The sequence below is a fragment of the Dromiciops gliroides genome, chromosome 1 (assembly GCF_019393635.1).
Source record: "Dromiciops gliroides isolate mDroGli1 chromosome 1, mDroGli1.pri, whole genome shotgun sequence".
Taxonomy (NCBI): Eukaryota; Metazoa; Chordata; class Mammalia; order Microbiotheria; family Microbiotheriidae; genus Dromiciops; species Dromiciops gliroides.
Window position 1 is genome coordinate 51,027,491 of NC_057861.1, and position 18,399 is coordinate 51,045,889.

An 18,399-nucleotide genomic window follows, 5' to 3' on the forward strand; every position below is an offset into this window, starting at 1 on the left:
TGGGCAGCCATTTAATTCACAGCAGAGACCTCTATGGGCATAGTTCAGCAAGATGGACAGACTCCTTGTCATTAACAAGCAGTCTTGGGGCAGCTAGGTGGCGCAGTGGATAGAGCACTGGCTCTGGAGTCAGGAGTACCTGAGTTCAAATCCGGCCTCAGACACTTGACACTTACTAGCTGTGTGACCCTGGGCAAGTCACTTAAACCCCCCATTGCCTCACCAAAAAAAAACCAACCAAAAACCAAAAAAACCAAGCTGTCTTGCTGTTGGGGATGAGGTCAGTACAAGCAAGATTCACTATAAACAGAAACTGAAAGAATCTATAACTGTTTCTCTCAGACAAAACAAAACAAAACATTCTTGAGTGAGTTCTAATGATCATTTGTTTGAAGATGGAATCTTCATCTTCACAAAGCACATCTGGATTTAAGAAATCTATTTCAAGGCAAAAGGTATCCATGACAAGAACTCCCCAATTGCAGAACAATGCTTTCCCTACTGCCAGTTCTGAGGGAAAAGGAATGATCACAACAAGGACAAAGCTCTGACTATACCACTAGTCTGACTGACTAGTGACCTCTAATGGAGGTGGTGTGGAGGAACCCCACTGGGCTCCAACGAGGAGAAAGCCCAACATGAAGATTCTTAGCATGACTGAGCTCTATCTAGACTGGCATGAAGACTTCAGAAGTGGCCTTGAATCAATAAGGGCACCTTAGTCCTTGACACAAGGCCCCTGGTGATCAACTGCGTTGTAAACCAGAGCTAGCTAGCATCAGTCATCACAGCAGGCCCTCTTCTTCACTTTTATCAGAAAGAGCCTTCAAATGCTGTCTGCTGGGACATCAGGAAGGGCAGCAGGACCTAAGATCTGGAGCAACCAGCTACAATTTGCATCTCTTTATACAGACTCTGATGGACAATGTGTTCTGCCTGACTGGCCAGCATTGCCACCCCTTAAGGATGAAGGGTGAATTCCTAGCCAGACAGAACCCAAATTCCGAATGGAATGAACTGGGGCAAAGGTACTATATGGATCCAATTTGGAAGAGAGCACTCAGTAGCACATGAAGGGCCAATGACCTGCCCCTCCCAAAAGGAATCACTTTAGACTCTGGGAATGAATTTCTGTACACAGTTTGGGGATGAGAGGAGCAAAAAGGAAAGGGCCTGAAATTAGTTATCCACAGTCTGTTCTCTTAGCTTTTATCTATATGAAAAAACAGGAAAGACCCCAGAAAGAAACCAAGCAAGGAAATGCTAACCAAGGAAAGGAAAGCCCACAAAGCAATCTCTGCATCATCTCAGGACCATATACATAAGGACTGACAGTAAAGTGGTAGTCAGCTAGGACCATGGCAATAATTGAACAAAAGGCTAATTATCTAAATCAACAGTGTCACCTGACCGTGGTCCAAGGCTCTATCACCGTTAGTAGCATGTGTTAAAACAAACAAAAACAACTCTTATTTTTTTTTTTCCCCTTTTTTGGGGCAATGAGGGTTGACTTGCCCAGGGTCACACAGCTAGTAAGTGTCAAGTGTCTGAGGCTGGATTTGAACTCAGGTCCTCCTGAATCCAGGGCCAGTGCTTTATCCACTGTGCCACCTAGCTGCCCAAAACCAACTCTTATTAAGGAGACTTAGGGAAGGTAATATCTGGTGTTCAATAGACAGTCAACTCTAATCCAAAAACGAGTATCTAAAACTCTGCCTGGGTTTCTTGTGCGAACAGATGCAGATGCCATGAGACTCCTTCCTGGCGGCTTAGTAAGCACCACAGAAATGATCTGTATTTTAGAGTTATGAAGGATCTCAGAGATGCTCTAGTCCATCCCTTAATTTTACAAGGGCTGGGGGAGGTGGTGTTGGAGGGGAGGTGAAGCCTAGAGAGGGAAAGAGACTTGCTTGAACTACATGGCCAGTTTGGCAGACATGGGCTCTAGTCCCATGTCTCCTAACTTCAAGTTCCAATTTGGGAACAACAAGCTTTTCTTTTCCTCCACTCCCTTGGTTCTCCAACAGTAATACATGCAAAGTTGATTAGAATAGCATTCATTTTCCAAAGCTTTTTGTGTTCACCATTCTGGGAATTGGCAGGAATTTTCACCATTTTATAGACATAAACTGAGGACCAGAAAGGCTGTCTAAGGTCGGAAGCTAGTTAGTGGAATTAGAACTGAACTCTTCCAGAATTCCAGCCCCAGATCTTTATAACATCAACAACAACAAAATACAACACAAAAGCTAAACCTCAAGGCCATCTGTGCTTCTGGTTTAAAAGGGGGAAGAAGACTATCTACAGTTCTGGTGCCATACCTATAGTTTTCAAGACTTCCTCAGACCCTCTGACTCAAGTCAAGCAACGACGGGTGCTCAGGAGAGAACCAGGGTCACCGCATCACTCCTGGTTTTCATTCTTTGAATGGGACCTTCTACTGAGAAAGTGAGTCAAATTCATGACCAAGGAAATACAGTGCTGGCACTGGACTGACTTTCATTGCTATTCCTCCCTTCACTTCATCTAGTCTAAGCTCGTGCCAAACGACATGAGTCACTGCACTCTCGCTTTCCATTCTGCCCTCTCTAAAACCATTTATGCCTTTGGCTCCTGCATCTGCTTGCAATGAACTTTCTATCCCATCAACCGCTAGCTTAAGCACATCCATTTTTCCTTCAAGATTCAATTTGGATGCCACCTTTGACACCTTCCCTGGCCTACCTGATAAAAGCAGTTTTGGGTTTTTTTGTTTGTTTTTGGTGAGACAATTGGGGTTAAGTGACTTGCCCAGGGTCACACAGCTGGTAAGTGTCAAGTGTCTGAGGTCGGATTTGAACTCAGGCCCTCCTGACTCCAGGGCTTTATCCACTGCACCACCCAGCTGCCCCCAAAAGCAGTTTTTAATTTAGCTAATTTCTCCTCCAACTTCTCACAGTAGTCTGCCTTCCTCACTTATGTCCTTATCCATTTATTTCCACTCTATTGGAAAACAGGGCAGTGTCACGAAAAGAACAGTGGACTTGGGGTCAGAAAACCTAGAATCAAATTGAGGTATGCCATGCAACAACATAGCTATTTAGCCTTTTTGAAACTCACTTTCTTCATCTGTATAATGAGCACTGAATTCAATTTAGGAAACATTTATCAAGTACTTATTATGTGCAAGGGTTGTAATGGGAGAGGTAGCTAGAACAAAAGTAACTCCGTCCTTACCAGCAAGGTATTTACTTACATAATAATGGAAATTGTTTTTCAGGGGAGAGAACTAGTTGGGAGGAGATCTTACTTCACAGAGTAAATGGCATCAGAGCTAATTTTGAGAGGGAGAGATAAAGAGGAAGAATGTGGGACCACTTGCACGTGATGGCACGGAGATGGAACAGAATGTCTCAAAGGAAGTTCTAGGACGGGGGCTTGAGTGGTGCTATCTCTTCCAGAGAGACCCGGGAAACATTGCAGACTGTTAAACAAGGTGGTGACACAGTCAAATGGCAACAATACTGACGAATGTCTGGCTCATAGGCCTGTTGGGTGAAATGAACTTTGTCAACTTTCACATCTATCAATGAACAAACATATGTATCAAGGGCCTACTCTATGCCAGGCCCTGTGCTAGACAAAGAGTCCAGAAAGCCCCTCCATTCCAGGAGCACACCGATATTCTGTTGGGGGAGGTAACATATTCTGCTATATAGAATATCTATAAAAATATATGCCAAAAAAACACAAGCCAAACAGTTTTTTATGGGGAGGAGAGGCACTAAAAGCTACGGAGATCAGGAAAGGCTCCAGGAAGACTTCATAGTGCTTAAACTGAGTCTTGAAGGAAATTGGGGGTTTTAAGAAGCAAGGTAAGGAAAGAAAAAACCGTGGGTCTAAGAAGAGCTGTTGCCAAGGCACAGTGGTGGCTGATGGAGTGGTGCTGGATGTGAGGAACAGGAAGGCAGCCAGCGTGGCTAGACAGCATAGTTTGTGAAGTCGAATAACATGTAATAAGACTAGAAAGGCAGCCTGGTGCTGGTTGTGAAGTCTTGACCCTCCACCACTAGAGCAGTTCATATCTGACCATGGAGGTAGTAGCAAGGAGTGACTAGGGGAGTGACCCTGGTTAGCATGTACTAAAGAAACATACATGGCTAGCACATACATATTAACACAAAGTTCTCTGAGCCCAAGGACCTATCATTTTTTCATTTCTGTCTCTCCCTCCAACTTCTAAGCTCCTTATCTTATATACAGTAATGACTTAACAAATATTTATCTAATTTTAGTTTTGCTGGGTTCAGGGGTCAAAACTGGGCCTTGCTGAGAATTGTGCAGCGATGAATTTTCAAGAGTTCAACATGTATTAATTAAGTACCTACCCTTGTGCAAAGGAAACAGAACACAATAGTGGACTGGATAAAGAGTAGGGAATGTGGATTAAAGTCCTGTCTGAAACATTCTAAGTATAAGATCACGAGTAAATACTTTTCCACCTCGCACATCCAAGCTGTAGCCAAGGCCTGTCAATTTCACCTCTGCAGCATCTCTCGAATATGCCCCCTTCTCCCCTCTGGGATTGCCACCCCTCTGCTGCAGACTCTCACCACCTCACCTGGATTACTGACATAGCTTGCTGGGGGATCTGTATGTCTCAAGTCTCTCCCCACCCCAAACCATTTCCCACTCTGCTGGCAAATTCATCTTTGTTTTTTGTTTGTTTGTTTTTGTTTTTGCAGGGCAATGAGGGTTAAGTGACTTGCCCAAGGTCACACAACTAGTAAGTGTCAAATGTCTCATGCCAAATTTGAACTCAGGTCTTCCTGACTCCAGGGCTGGTGCTTTATCCACTGTGCCACCTAGCTGCCCCCAGCAAATTCTTTTTTTTTCTTTTTTTTTTTTTTAGTGAGGCAATTGGGGTTAAGTGACTTGCCCAGGGTCACACAGCTAGTGTGTTAAGTGTCTGAGGCCGAATTTGAACTCAGGTACTCCTGACTCCAGGGCCGGTGCTCTATCCACTGCGCCACCTAGCTGCCCCCCAGCAAATTCATTTTTAATAGAAGATCATATTGTATCACCCAACTAGTCAATAAACTCTAGTGGCTCCCTATCAACTCTAGGATTACATCTAAAATGATTTGTTTGGTGTTCAAAGCCCTTCACAGTCTCCAGGCTTAACTTAGGAGTTGTACCAGGCAAACTCTCTTAAGACTCTAAGTCGTAGATAAGGAATAAAGGGAATCCCCAAAACCTACAAAATTTTAAGTGCACATGGAGGCGGGGGGAGAATATGTGAAACTAGGAAGAATTTTTTAAAAAGGAAGTTATTCTTAAAAACCCCCAAAAGGGGCGGCTAGGTGGCGCAGTGGATAGAGCACCAGCCCTGGAGTCAGGAGTACCTGAGTTCAAATCCGGCCTCAGACACTTAACACAATTACTAGCTGTGTGACCCTGGGCAAGTCACTTAACCCCAATTGCCTCACTAAAAAAAAAAAAAACCCAACAACAAAAACAAACAAAAACAAACAACCCCAAAAACAAACAAAAAATAACTACGGGCAAGTACACACTACAATGTACTTATTAACAGGGTTATATTCAATTATAGACATATACTCTTTAAGTCCCCACCAGAAACTCTAGAAACGACCAAGTCCCAGTATTGCCAAGGGGCTGTTCTAGTTATCTATGTTATCCCCCCTCCCCATTAGACTGTGAACTTCTTGAGAGAAGAACAGTCTTATTTAACTTTGCACCTCTCCTGGCCCCAATACAGGGATCCAGCCACACTAAGGGCTTAACACATTGGTGCTGAAGGGATCATTTTATCAGCAGAGGATTCTGCTGATCCCCAGGTGTTTTCTGTTTCAAATATCCAGCTGCATTTAGTACAGCTTAAGCATTTCACTGCCACTATGGTCAAAATCTCTGAAAACTGCTTATTATGTATGTGACCATTCTGCAATCATATTGGATTCCACCCTCCTTGAGTATACTCAAACAACAGTAACAGTTCGCTTAGCACAAATTGCTAGAAATGACCTCAGATTTCTCTTTCTGACATGACCTGACAAGGTGATTTTTTTTTTCAGATGATTTTCTAATTAAGGAAAGTACAAAGATTTAAAAGGTCCAGGGGGAAATCCTACACCAGAAATAATAGCTCACATTTATACAGAACTTTTTGTTTTTTGTTTTTTTTTTAAACTTAAGTGGTTTATACACATTCTCTTTTGTGATTCTAACAATCCTATGAGATCTATATTAGGGCTTCTTAAACTTTTCCCACTTGCAACCCTTTTTCACCGAGGAAATTTTTACACAACCCTGGGTATATATACATAAGCTTTTACTGTTGCCAAATTTTTTGCGACCCCTACATTCAGTTATGAAACCCCATATGGGGTCTTGACCCACAACTTAAGAAGCTTTGATCTATATTACAGGAAATGTCTACCATTTTAGAGATAAGGAAACTGAGTCTTGGAGACAGTCAATGATTGGCTGTTCAAGGTCATCTATCGTAGGTAACCTAGTTCCAAATCCAGTACTGTTTACCAGAAATCCTTTACTTTCACTTCTAATTTGGTGCCTGAAGGTTTATGAAATACTTTACATACAAAATGTCTCAGAGGATGGTTTGGCCCTAGACCCAGATAAGATGAATGACTGTGTCACTCCCTCAAGGCTCCAGAGCTAACAGCTCTTTGTCCTTACTCCAAATCCAGTCCTCCTTCCACTACTCGCGGCTGTCTCCCTAAACCAACACAGGTCACCTACCTGAGGGGGCGAGGAGGAGCTCAGAGAGTCTTTCGGTGGTGGACTCGAGGAAGGTGTGTCTCCAGGAACACTACCCACATTCTGTGGCTGACAGAGTTTTCTGAAAAGCAAATTTATGCATGGTTTAAAGAAAGCATCCTTCATCAGAAGGTAAGATGGGGGCAGCTAGGTGGCGCAGTGGATAAAGCATCGGCCTTGGATTCAGGAGTACCTGAGTTCAAATCCAGCCTCAGACACTTGACACTTACTAGCTGTGTGACCCTGGGCAAGTCACTTAACCCCCATTGCCCCGCAAAAAAAAAAAAAAAAAAAAAAGAAGGTAAGATGAACTGAGTTTTGTTTGTTTGTTTGTTTGTTTATAGGGCCAGGTGTGTCTAGCCTTGACCTGTGCTGAAAGGCTTTCTGCTTCTCTCTCTCTCTTTTTTGCAGGGCAATGAGGGTTAAGTGACTTGCCCAGAGTCACACAGCTAGTAAGTGTCAAGTGTCTGAGGCCAGATTTGAACTCAGGTACTCCTGAATCCAGGGCTGGTGCTTTATCCACTGTGCCACCTAGCTGCCCCTGCTTGTCTCTTAAGTCTAATTTTCCAGAATACTTTTTCAGAATTGTTACAAAGGGAAAAAACATATACCTCTGGACTCTGGCTCACCATTTCTAATTCAGTGTGGCCAAGGAGAAATCAGGCATTGGGATCAGGTGGTTTTTTGAAGCACTCAACAGACAATGAAAAAGCTTGGGGGGGGGGGGCACGGCAGCTAGGTGGCACAGTGAATAGAGCACCGGCCCTGGAGTCAGGAGTACCTGAGTTCAAATCCGGCCTCAGACACTTAACACTTACTAGCTGTGTGACCCTGGGCAAGTCACTTAAACCCAATTGCCTCACTTAAAAAAAAAAAAAGCTTCTAGGGGGCAGCTAGGTGGCGCAGTGGATAAAGCACAAGCCCTGGAGTCAGGAGGACCTGAGTTCAAATCTGGCCTCAGATACTTCACACTTACTAGCTGTGTGACCCTGGGCAAGTCACTTAAACCCCATTGCCCCACCAAAAAACAAAAAGCTTCTGGTTAACTGGGGTCCTGCCAGTACAGGGCCTGGGTCTGTGAGTTCACTGGCACAGGGAACGCTCAGGTATGAAGACTCCCCATACTAAGACCAATACCTTCTCTGCACCTTGGGAATCTTAGGTCAGGTTAAGTGATTTGTCTGGGTGGTACAGCCGGCATGTGTCAGAATCCAGGTTGTCTTCCAGGCTCTGGGCTCAGCTCTCTAACCATCATGACATACTGCCTCCCTCAAGAATTGAGTGAAATAACATTGAACTCATCCATCATTTGATTAAAGTTAACTAATCTAATATGACCAGATTAATAAACTCAGCCCCTCACTCTTCTCATCTAAATTTCTGGGCTTTTTCCTGAAGGATCTGAAGGTTAGTTCTTTTCTCTAACCACAGTAGAAAGACTTGCTTCACCTGCTGAAACCATTGGGGGGGGGGGGGAGAATCAGTATCATTAGAATGATTTCTACATCTTTTTAAATGACTGGATGCACTTAGAAAAATGTTAAGGCTAGTAATATAGATGGCCAATAACACACATGCATCTTAACACAAAGTGACAAAGCCTTTATCTCTCTCCGAGGACAAGAGGACTACTTCTGTCTCTCTCAGTTCTATCATTCCATGTCCCTAAGTCTGCCAGCTCTGACCCTGCCCAAATACTCCCTCTCCACTGTGTTCATCAAAATCTGCCCATGCCTTGTCAACATATGGTATTTTTGTCCACATCATTGCATAAATCCCTTCAGTGGGGATCCACTTGATGTGTGGGAGGCCTTTCTCTGGTTCATTTTATTTATTCTTGATCATCTATTATTATTCTTTTTGAGTACCACTGGTACAAAATTTATTCTTCCCATGATGGCTCAACTTCCCGTCTGATGAACTATAGCCCGGGATGGCAGCTTTTAACCCTTTCCTCATCACTGACAATATGTTGTACTCTCCTTAGTTATTGTGTCTGAGTGTCAGTAGCCTCTCTGGTAAAATTAAGAGTTTAGAAGTTCTTAAGCTCATTTCTATGATATAATACCACAGTCTATGAGAATATGCAAAAAGGAAATCAAAAAGGAAAGAATAAATCCCTTTATAACAATAAATCTTAGTCCTAGTGGGTGCCCAAAAAGAGGCAATGAGAGACTAAAGAAAATGGAGGGCGCACACCCCTGGGCTACATTAAGAAGAGAAATTCTTGATAGAAATGCTATTACTCCTTTAAAAATGAGTTTCAAATAGTTAAAAATAGAGCTTTAACATTTTTTAAGTTTTACATACATCATTTCATCATTTGATCATTTGAATCTCATTGCCTGGCATTAGGTGCTACAGGCACTGTTCTATCCATTTTAGAGATGATGAGCTAGATGCCGGTTCCCTGACTCAAGCTTAGCACTCTACTCGATTCCTTAAGAAGAGGATGGGGCAGCTAGGTGGCACAGTGGATAAAGCACTAGCCCTGGATTCAGGAAGACCTGAGTTCAAATCTGACCTTAGACATTTGATACTTACTATCTGTGTGACCCTGGGCAAGTCACTTAACCCTCACTGCCCCACCAAAAGAAAAAGGAAGTAAGAGAAGCAGGTAAAAGAGGGGTGGTGTGACAAAATAGAAGGATCTTGGGTTTTTTCCAGTGGTCTATGAGTGGCTGCACCTCAGCCTGTTCCATCACCTGCAAAATAAAGGGCCTAGCCTAAATGTCAATCAAGTCTCTTCCAGCTCTGGTACTCAATACCAGAAACAGGAAAAAAGGGCTATGCAGCAAAAACCTAGAAATCACTAGTTGTACATAAGGAGTGTTCACAGCTCAGCTTCAGGGAGAGCAATGAAGAGTATGTATGTGCCACCTCCAGTCCTGCTTTCTGCCCTGTAGCCATGCTGCTTGCAGTAAGGCAAGCAAGTCTCTATTTGCACAGCAGAAAGATAGTCTTTCAGGGTCTTATTTTGGGTTTGTGGCCCTAAGTAAATGCCATGATTTCAGACGACACAGTAAACATGGAAGAATCAACTTCTTTTTTTAACCAGACAGACTGTGTGGACAGTTGTAATTTTCCAGTTAGGTTAAAATTCAAGGCACTGAGTATATTTAAGTTAGTTACAACAGCCTAGTTTTCATTTTCCCAAGGATTGCCAAAGAGACTCTAATACTGCAAATGATGCTGGTCTATAACAGCGTCTCATCTCCAAGCCAAATTGTGCTTTTGGATCATGGAAATTGTTCAAACACAAAGAACAGCATTCTGAGTTGTCCAAAAATCATGAGAAAAGTGAGCCTGGAGAAAGTAAAAAGTCAAGTTTCCACCTACCATAGGAATTTAAACTGGTTCTTGCGGGGATAGAGAGAAAACACTGCCTTTGTGGCTGCTGATTCCCAGAAGCCTTTGCACTGACTACACTTGTCTGAAGTTCTTGGGCACAAGTGTTAGGTACTTTGTAACCAGCGAGAGGCTCTGCAGCAGAGTTGAGATCCTTTCTAAGGATAACCCGAGGAAGCCATGGTGTGCACAGGCCCAGGCCTCTGTAGACTCTCGGTCTAGTGGATCTCTTGTTTACATCTCCATGCTGAGCAGACTGTCATCCAGGATGTTTCTGGGCCCTTCTCCCCTGCCCCCACTTTAGGACAGCTGTTAAGAACTACTTTCTCAGAATGAGCCAAAACTTGCCTTCCTGTCCTGCCCAGTGTTCTCTATCATTTGTAAGCTGACATCCCTCCCCCCAATTTGGTAACAAAGCAAATGTCTAAATAAATGATCTGCCTTGTGATCCAGAATTCAAACGCAAACAATGGCAAAGTGAGGCCTTGGTCTTGTTTGACTAAGAGTTCTGGTACTGCTGGGCCACTTTACTCCTATTTGGAAATATGGGTTAATCTCATACCATCTGAGAAATTTCACTTAAGTTAAAGACCTCAGGCGAGTCAAAAGATGCATGAGTATCAGGAGTCTACTGAGACTGAGATGGTAAAGAGGGAGCAGAGGGAGGGAATACGCATTCATAGAGCACCTACTGGGTGTCAGATACAGGCTAAGTGCTTTTTCACAATTATAATCTCATCTGATCTGCACAACAATCCTGGGAAGGAGGTGCTATTATTATTTTTTTTTTTTAGTGAGGCAATTGGGGTTAAGTGACTTGCCCAGGGTCACACAGCTAGTAAGTGTTAAGTATCTGAGGCCGGATTTGAACTCAGGTCCTCCTGACTCCAGGGCGGGTGCTCTATCCACTGCGCCACCTAGCTGCCCCAGGAGGTGCTATTATTAACCCCATTTTGCAGATAAGGAAACTGAGGCAGACAGAGGTTAAATGACTTTTTATCCCATAGATAGTGAATGTCCAAGGCTGATCTAATTTCAGCAAATGCCTTATATTGTTTAGAAAGATTTTCATATATTTTATCTCATTTGATCCTTACAACAACCCCATGGGACAATTCCCCATTCTACAAATGTGGAGAGTGAAGCTTAAATAAGGAATGTGACTTATACACAGTTCTCACTTTACGTAAATTCACATTACACAAATAAGACTTTTCATAAGGAATTCTGAAAGAAATCTGCAAAAAGAAATCCCCCCCAAACACCTACATTAATACTTAACTACGGTACAGTGCTTTCTTTCCCTGCTCCTGCCCTATGGCCTCTCAATGCCCCACCAAAAAAACCCCCAAAGCCAAAACCTTCCAAGTGAGACAGAAGAACAGACATAGGGAGAAACCATCACTACGGCTGGATCCTGGCTTGGGACCCCCAGGGAGGAGAGAAGAGAAGCATCCACCCACCCTCACATTCATCTTCCCTCTGTCTGTGTCTGTCTACAGTCTCCATAGGTAGCCCCATCTCTCTTCTGTCAGTATCTGCCCCTCCATGGGCTGGTTCTTCCTCTTGCTTCTGGCCAGGCCATGTGCTCTTGCTTCTCTGTCCCCAGCTCCCCCCAGGTGTTCTTGAACCATGTGCCAGCCCTCTTCCTGCCTCCCTCCTTCCCTCTGTCTCAGGCAAATTCACATTACGAGAGGTCTACTTATGTGGAGTGAGAACTGTCTATACTGAACATCCTTGCTAACATTCCTTACACACACACACACACACACACACACACACACACACACACACACACGTGTGCACACGCACAATTCCAAGTCAGCTTTAAGTGGGGATGAACAGGATTAACTTTTAGGCAGAAAATGTATAAATTCACAAGGAATGACAGGCGGAGGTCTCTTCTTTCTTTCCCCAAAACTGCAGCAGCAGAGACTAGATTTGATTAACAGGGAACCCCCAAAAATGGGTTAATCCAGAGCAATCCAGTAACTTCCATTAGAAACAACTACTGTGGGGCAGCTAGGTGGTGGATAGAGCACTGGCCCTGGAGTCAGGAGTACTTGAGTTCAAATCTGACCTCAGACACTTGACACTTACTAGCTGTGTGACCTTGGGCAAGTCACTTAACCCCAAATGCCTCACCAGAAAGAAAGAAAGAAAGAAAGAAAGAAAGAAAGAAAGAAAGAAAGAAAGAAAGAAAGAAAGAAAGAAAGAAAGAAAGAAAGAAAGAAAGAAAGAAAGAAAGAAAGAAAGAAAGAAAGAAAGAAAGAAAGAAAGAAAGAAAGAAAGAAAGAAGGAAAGAAAGAAAGGAAAGAAAGAAGGAAAGAAAGAAAGAAAGAAAGAAGGAAAGAAAGAAAGAAGGAAAGAAAGAAGGAAAGAAAGAAAAGAAGGAAGGAACAAAGAAAGGAAGAAACAAAAGAAAAGAAAAAGAAACAACTACTGCCTGAGACAGTGGAATAAAGTATTCTGAGCAGTTTCCTAGGCTGCAAAATTATTTTCCTTCTCTAACCCCTAGCCAGGAAAATGGGGACAATAATATTTATACTTCTGACCTTAGGAGGAGCTTGTAAGGAAAAACTACTCATGCAAAGGAGGGGATTAAAGAGGATGCTAAGCTTCAAGAATTTCAGACTGATGGGACTGGCTCTGTCCAGGGTGGTTCCTTCTCTGAGGGCCAAGCTGCAGAGGGTGATGTGCAGGTCATGAACACCCTCAGGCAGTCCTTTTTCCCTCTGTGCAGCTAGCAGGGGCAGCAGCCTCAAGGAAGCAAAGGATGGTGCCCTCCTCTCAAATTCTGCAGGCTCAGTAACTTTCTGTTGGCTTCTGACATTAGTGCAAACAGCACAGCCTGGGCCCAGACCTCTGAAGCCAGCATGCCTTATTCTGCCCTCTTCGGACCTAAATGAAATACAGTCTAATTTAAATGGCCAGCACATGGCCTATGCATTTCAGATTCTGCTCCCAAGAGAGGTTCAGGTAACTGAAGAGCACAGACAGAACCCAGCAAGAGCACAGGGAGACTTGAGGAGAAAGGATGATGACACGTTATTTGAGTTACCTAACAAGAATTCTTTTTAGTAATTGCTGATCTCCTTCTGAGTATCCACGCCAGTCCTTCTGAACATCCTTGTACATGCAATCTTTTAATGTGTATGTGCTGTCCTTGGCACTCAAGTTGGCAACCTAGAAAAACAGAAGCACTCAGTCAGATGAATTACAACATCTTGGGGATCGTGTAGTCCAACCTAACTCATTTTCTAGAAAAGGAGAGTGAGGCTCACACTGGAGACGTGCATCCCCCAGAGAGGCCTTAAAGGAAGTCCCTAAAGCATCAATACTCTCCACTTCTCGTTCTCTCCCACACCCTCCCCTCCATATCCACATCCAATCATGGTCAAGTCCCATCAATCCTGCCTTTCTAAGAGCTCTCTTCCACACTCCCTTCTGCCTTCTGACACTGCCCCCACCTAGGTTCAGGCACCTCATCCCTGAACTACTACACTGGCCTTCTGGCTGGTGTGCCTGCCTCCAACCCATCCTCCCCCCAGCTGTTAAAGTGCTCTTCCTTAAGCAAAGGTGTAACCATGCCCCCCCCCCCCCACACACACACTTCTTTCACTCTCAATAAACTCCACTGGGCTTCTGATATCGCCTCCAGGCTCATAAAAAAAATCCTGGGGGTTTTATGCTTAAAGCCCTTCATGACTTGGTATCCTACCCCACCCCCCGCCCCGCCCCCAGCTTCCTCTGCCTTACCCCCATATACTCGAATCCAGGGACCCTGGCTTCCTTGCTTTTCCTCAAATAAGACATGCTGTCTCCCACACCTGAATATTCTTCCTCCTCATCTCTGCCTTCTGCTGAGCTTGGCTTCCTTCAAAGTCCCAGCTAAAATCCATCCTCCTGGAAGTTCTTTCCCATCCCCTTTCATGACTTTCCTCTGCTGACCATCTCCAGTTTATGGCGTGTGTATATATGCACTTCCTGTCTGCTCCCCATCTTGCCATTAGACTTTTGAGTGCCTTGAGGGCAGGGGTTGTTTTTTGGCTTTCTTTGTATCCTCAGGGTGGAGCACAGTGCCCAGCATATCATTGGAGCTTAATAAATGCTCATTGACTCAATCTCTACATCATCCCCTTAACTTCCACCATCTCCTCTTTCAGGACTATCTTTTCCTCCTGTTGTTGTTCCTCTATGCATCCCTCGAGATCAAATGTCAAGTTCCTTCCTAATCGGTCCTAATTCTTCAGAACTCTTATAGTTAGCAGCAACCCTTAAAAAAGTTGAAGAGAAAAAGAAAAAAAAAGTTGAAGAGAAAACACGTGCCTGCCCTCAAGACTTGACCTTAAACACACTTCTTTTAAAAAAGGAAAAAAGCAAACAACCCAAAAGTCACTTCCACAGAAGGGGAGGCCCATAGTTTCAAACTCTGGCTCAAAGAACATGTCCCTCTATCTGATAGTACAGACACTGAGAGTGACATTTCAAAACTATAAAATACTTTGAGAGGCTTCTGTCCTAGGCCCTCCTCTCCCCTCTCTCTACACTGCTTCATTTGGTGATTTCATCAGCTCCCATGCAGTTAATTAACAATCGCTATGCTGAAGATTCTCAAATCTACGTGTCTGGCACCAGGTTTTCTGTGGATTCCCAGTCTTACATGTCCTGCCTTTCAAACATCTCAAACTGGAATGTCCAACGGATACCTGAAACTCTACCAGATCAAGACTGAACTCATTATCTTTTCACCAAAGCCCTCTCCTTCCAAACTCTGCTGTAATCTAGAAGATGACCCCAGTTGTGCAGGCTCCCAAGCCAGGGTGTGACCTTTAACTCCTCACTCTCCCTCACCCCCCCACATCCAGTATGTGTCCTTGTGCTTCTATCTTTGCAACGTTTTTCAAATATGCCCCCTCCTCTCTCCCAACACCGGCACTGCCCTGATACAGGGCCTCATCAGGGGCTCCTGCCTGGATTCTTGCAGTAGCCTGCTGATGACTCCCCATGTCGGGCCTCTCCCTAATGTTTCCAAAGTGCCCATCTCACCAGATCACATTCCACTGCACTCCCATTCAATAGACTCCAGCAGCTCCCTCTCAGCTCTGGTGTGCAAAGTTCTTCCTAAGCTACACCGCACTCCCTCCCCATATACCTCCCTACAGACACTGCAGTTCCATGACATGGGCCCCCTGTATCCCAACTCTGGCCATTTTCACTGACTGTCCTCTAGGCTCTCCCTGTTGTCTTCCCCTTCTGACTTCCCTGGCTTGAAGTCCCAACCAAATTCCATCTTCTACAAGGAGTACTCCTCACCCCCCACAATCCTTGTCTTTCTTCCCTCAGATGGAATAACAACAGGACCTTCCTCCCAAAGCCGTTGCAAAGATCCTATGAGATAATAATGGCAAAGCACTTAGCATGGGACTTGGCACAAAGCAAGCACTATATAAATGTTAGCTATTATTATTATCGGAAAAATAGGAAATAATTAACAGAGGGAGGGCACTAAACTAAAGCAGGGTTGGGGAAGGCTTCTTGTGGAAGATGGGATTTTAGTTGGGACTTAAAGGAAATGAGGGAAGCCGGGAGGAGGAGATGAAGGAGAGTGTTTCAGGCACAGGGAATAGAAATAAAACGCCTGGAGCCAAGACATGGAGGGTCTTGTTGGTGGAACAGCCAGGAGATCAGTGTCACTGGATCCAAGAGTATGTGTTGGAGAGTAAGGTGTCAGCAGACTGGAAAGGTTGGATGGAGCTAGGTTAGAAAGGGCTTTGAATGCCAGAGAGAGCACTTTGTATGTGATCCTGGAGGCCACAGGGAGCCGCTAGAGTTTACTGAGTTGGGTAGAGGTGACACTGTCAGACCTGCAGAGCAGGGGCTATGTTTTGCCTTTCTCTGTATCCCTAGCACTTAGGACAGTGTCTGGTATGCACTAGGTGTGGGATCAGTGCTTACTGATTTTCAGTTGATATAACACTTTCCCCATAATTCTACATGGCAAGTAGCACATGATATAGATGACAAACGGAGACCTACAGATGTTAAGTGGTTTGCTGGAGATTCCTGGGCAAGGCAATGGAAAGGAAGAATCCCCGAAGATCTTCAGGTGTCTGAGCGCACCAGGGTCCTCATCTACGGTTTCTGAAGGACCTGCCCTGCATTTCCAGTGACTGGCTTATGTCCCAGTAGTTTCCTGGAGTGGAGGCCTATGGACAGGAAGGGCTGTCCCATTCAGGATTCAAGCAAGCATCTCAAATTAAATATTCTGGGAGAGACAAGCAAACAGCTGCTATATCAAGGCTATCCAATGTCCAGGCAGATGTGGCCACCTTAACAGCCACAGCAGCAACAAGAAGAGAGATCACAATTCCATAAGGCCCTCTTTCTCCCTGGTATTAATCTAAGAATATGTGAAAGATAAACAACAAGGAGACATTTCTGCTTAAGTGAAAATTTTGATAGTGTTGATTAAGACACAACTATAGGGGGCAGCTAGGCGACGCAGTGGATAAAGCACTGGCCCTGGATTCAGGAGGGCCTGAGTTCAAATCCGGCCTCAGACACCTGACACTTACTAGCTGTGTGACCCTGGGCAAGTCACTTAACCCTCATTGCCCTGCCCCCCACCTCCCAAAAGACACAACTACAGAATGTTTAAGGCATTTGCCTTCCTGGCTGCTAAGACTGCTAAGGAAAACAGTACTACCATAATAGCAACTGCAGAGAAAAAAGAAAAGCCGGAGGTACCCAGAGACTGAGAATTTAATCCCTAACAGAGCCCTGCCCCATCCCAAAAGGACTCCAATATTCTGCCACTGTCACAGGAATCACAGAATTATGGCTGGAATGGGCTTTGTGTCACAGGAATCACAGAATTATGGCTGGAATGGGCTTCAAAAAGGAGTGTGCTCATCTAGGCTCATTTCAAGAGAGGAGGCTGCGAGCAACCAAGTCCAGACAGCTGATACAGGGCAGAGTCAGGATCTGATATTTGTTTTGTGCATAGTTCTTCCTATGATAAATGATCCCTTTTTAAGAGGTTCTTCTAAAGATTTCCAGGGTCAGAGGGACACCGATTAAGGAGGCAGCTTAAACTGAGGCTACTAATTACTAGTACATGACCTCTGTGCTCTTCCCCCCAGCCCCCATCATGGTTCTAGGTAACAGTGAGTTCAGAGATCATCTCATCCAACCCCCTCCTTTTACTGAAGGAGAAACAGGACCAGAGAGGCTAAGGGCCTTGTTTAAGGTCGAACAGTTAGCAAGGAGCACAGAGGACCTTGGAATTATTTCCAGCTCTGACAACCCAGACTCCTTAGTCCCTTTAGGCTCAGGTGTCCTATGATTCCACATCTCTTCCTCGACAACTACAGCCTGTGCAGATCCCCCCTTTTTTCTGAATCGCTATGATGTTCTGTCTCTGCCACATCTTTCAGGAGATGCTAGATATTTAAGGAGATAATAATGTATTGGCTCGGGGCAGCTAGGTGGCACAGTGGATAAAGCACCAGCCCTGGATTCAGGAGTACCTGAGTTCAAATCCGGCCTCAGACACTTGACAGTTACTAGCTGTGTGACCCTGGGCAAGTCACTTAACCCCCATTGCCCCGCAAAAACAAACAAACAAAACCCCCCAAAAATGTATTGGCTCCCAAATAGGTAAGACCCTTGAAAACAGATACCACATAAATATTTATACATGCAATCACTGGTCTCTTATATTGTTTTTCTAAGACTAAGTGAGAAAACTGCCTTTCCAGGAAAATGTCACAGATAAGATAATTTGGGATTCCTTGACCCCAACAAATACATGTTGGCTATGGAAGAAACTATGCAAATATACCTTAAATTCTTATTTTAAGAATATCTCATAAAGTACAAAATGAGCCTGAGTCAATGCCAGATTTGTTTTGCTTGACATGTTACAAGGTTTTTTCCTTTTTAAATTTTGGGGTGAGAAGTGAAAGAAAGGGGCCTGCAATAGAGTTACCAAAAAAAAATTAAGAAAAGAAATTTGCTGAAGCATTTTAAAAAAGAATCTACAGAAGAGAACAGAAGGAAGGCCAGAAGGAAACACAGACAAATAGGACAGCTCTGAAAGCTACATGTTTTAATGCATCATATCTATAAATGGAAAAGCAAACTGCATATATTAGAGATTTGTAGTTGCATGTATAATCTTTGTTCTGTTCAACTTTGTACACAGACATTATTTTATCTAGTGTTTAAGTTCCAAATAAAAACATAATTTAAAAAAAAATGATG

General features: G+C 44.0%; 1 protein-coding gene across 1 annotated transcript in view; it reads right to left on the reverse strand.

Annotated features, from left to right (window-relative positions):
- The window catches only part of ELL (elongation factor for RNA polymerase II), a 150,220-nt gene that overhangs the window by 21,075 nt on the left and 110,746 nt on the right, over nucleotides 1–18,399 (reverse strand). The window contains exons 6-7 of the mRNA XM_043975915.1: nucleotides 13,193–13,317; nucleotides 6,766–6,865 (exon numbers count right to left, since the gene is read on the reverse strand). Of these exons, the coding sequence (XP_043831850.1) occupies nucleotides 6,766–6,865; nucleotides 13,193–13,317 (225 nt within the window). The remainder of the gene's footprint in view (nucleotides 1–6,765; nucleotides 6,866–13,192; nucleotides 13,318–18,399) is intronic.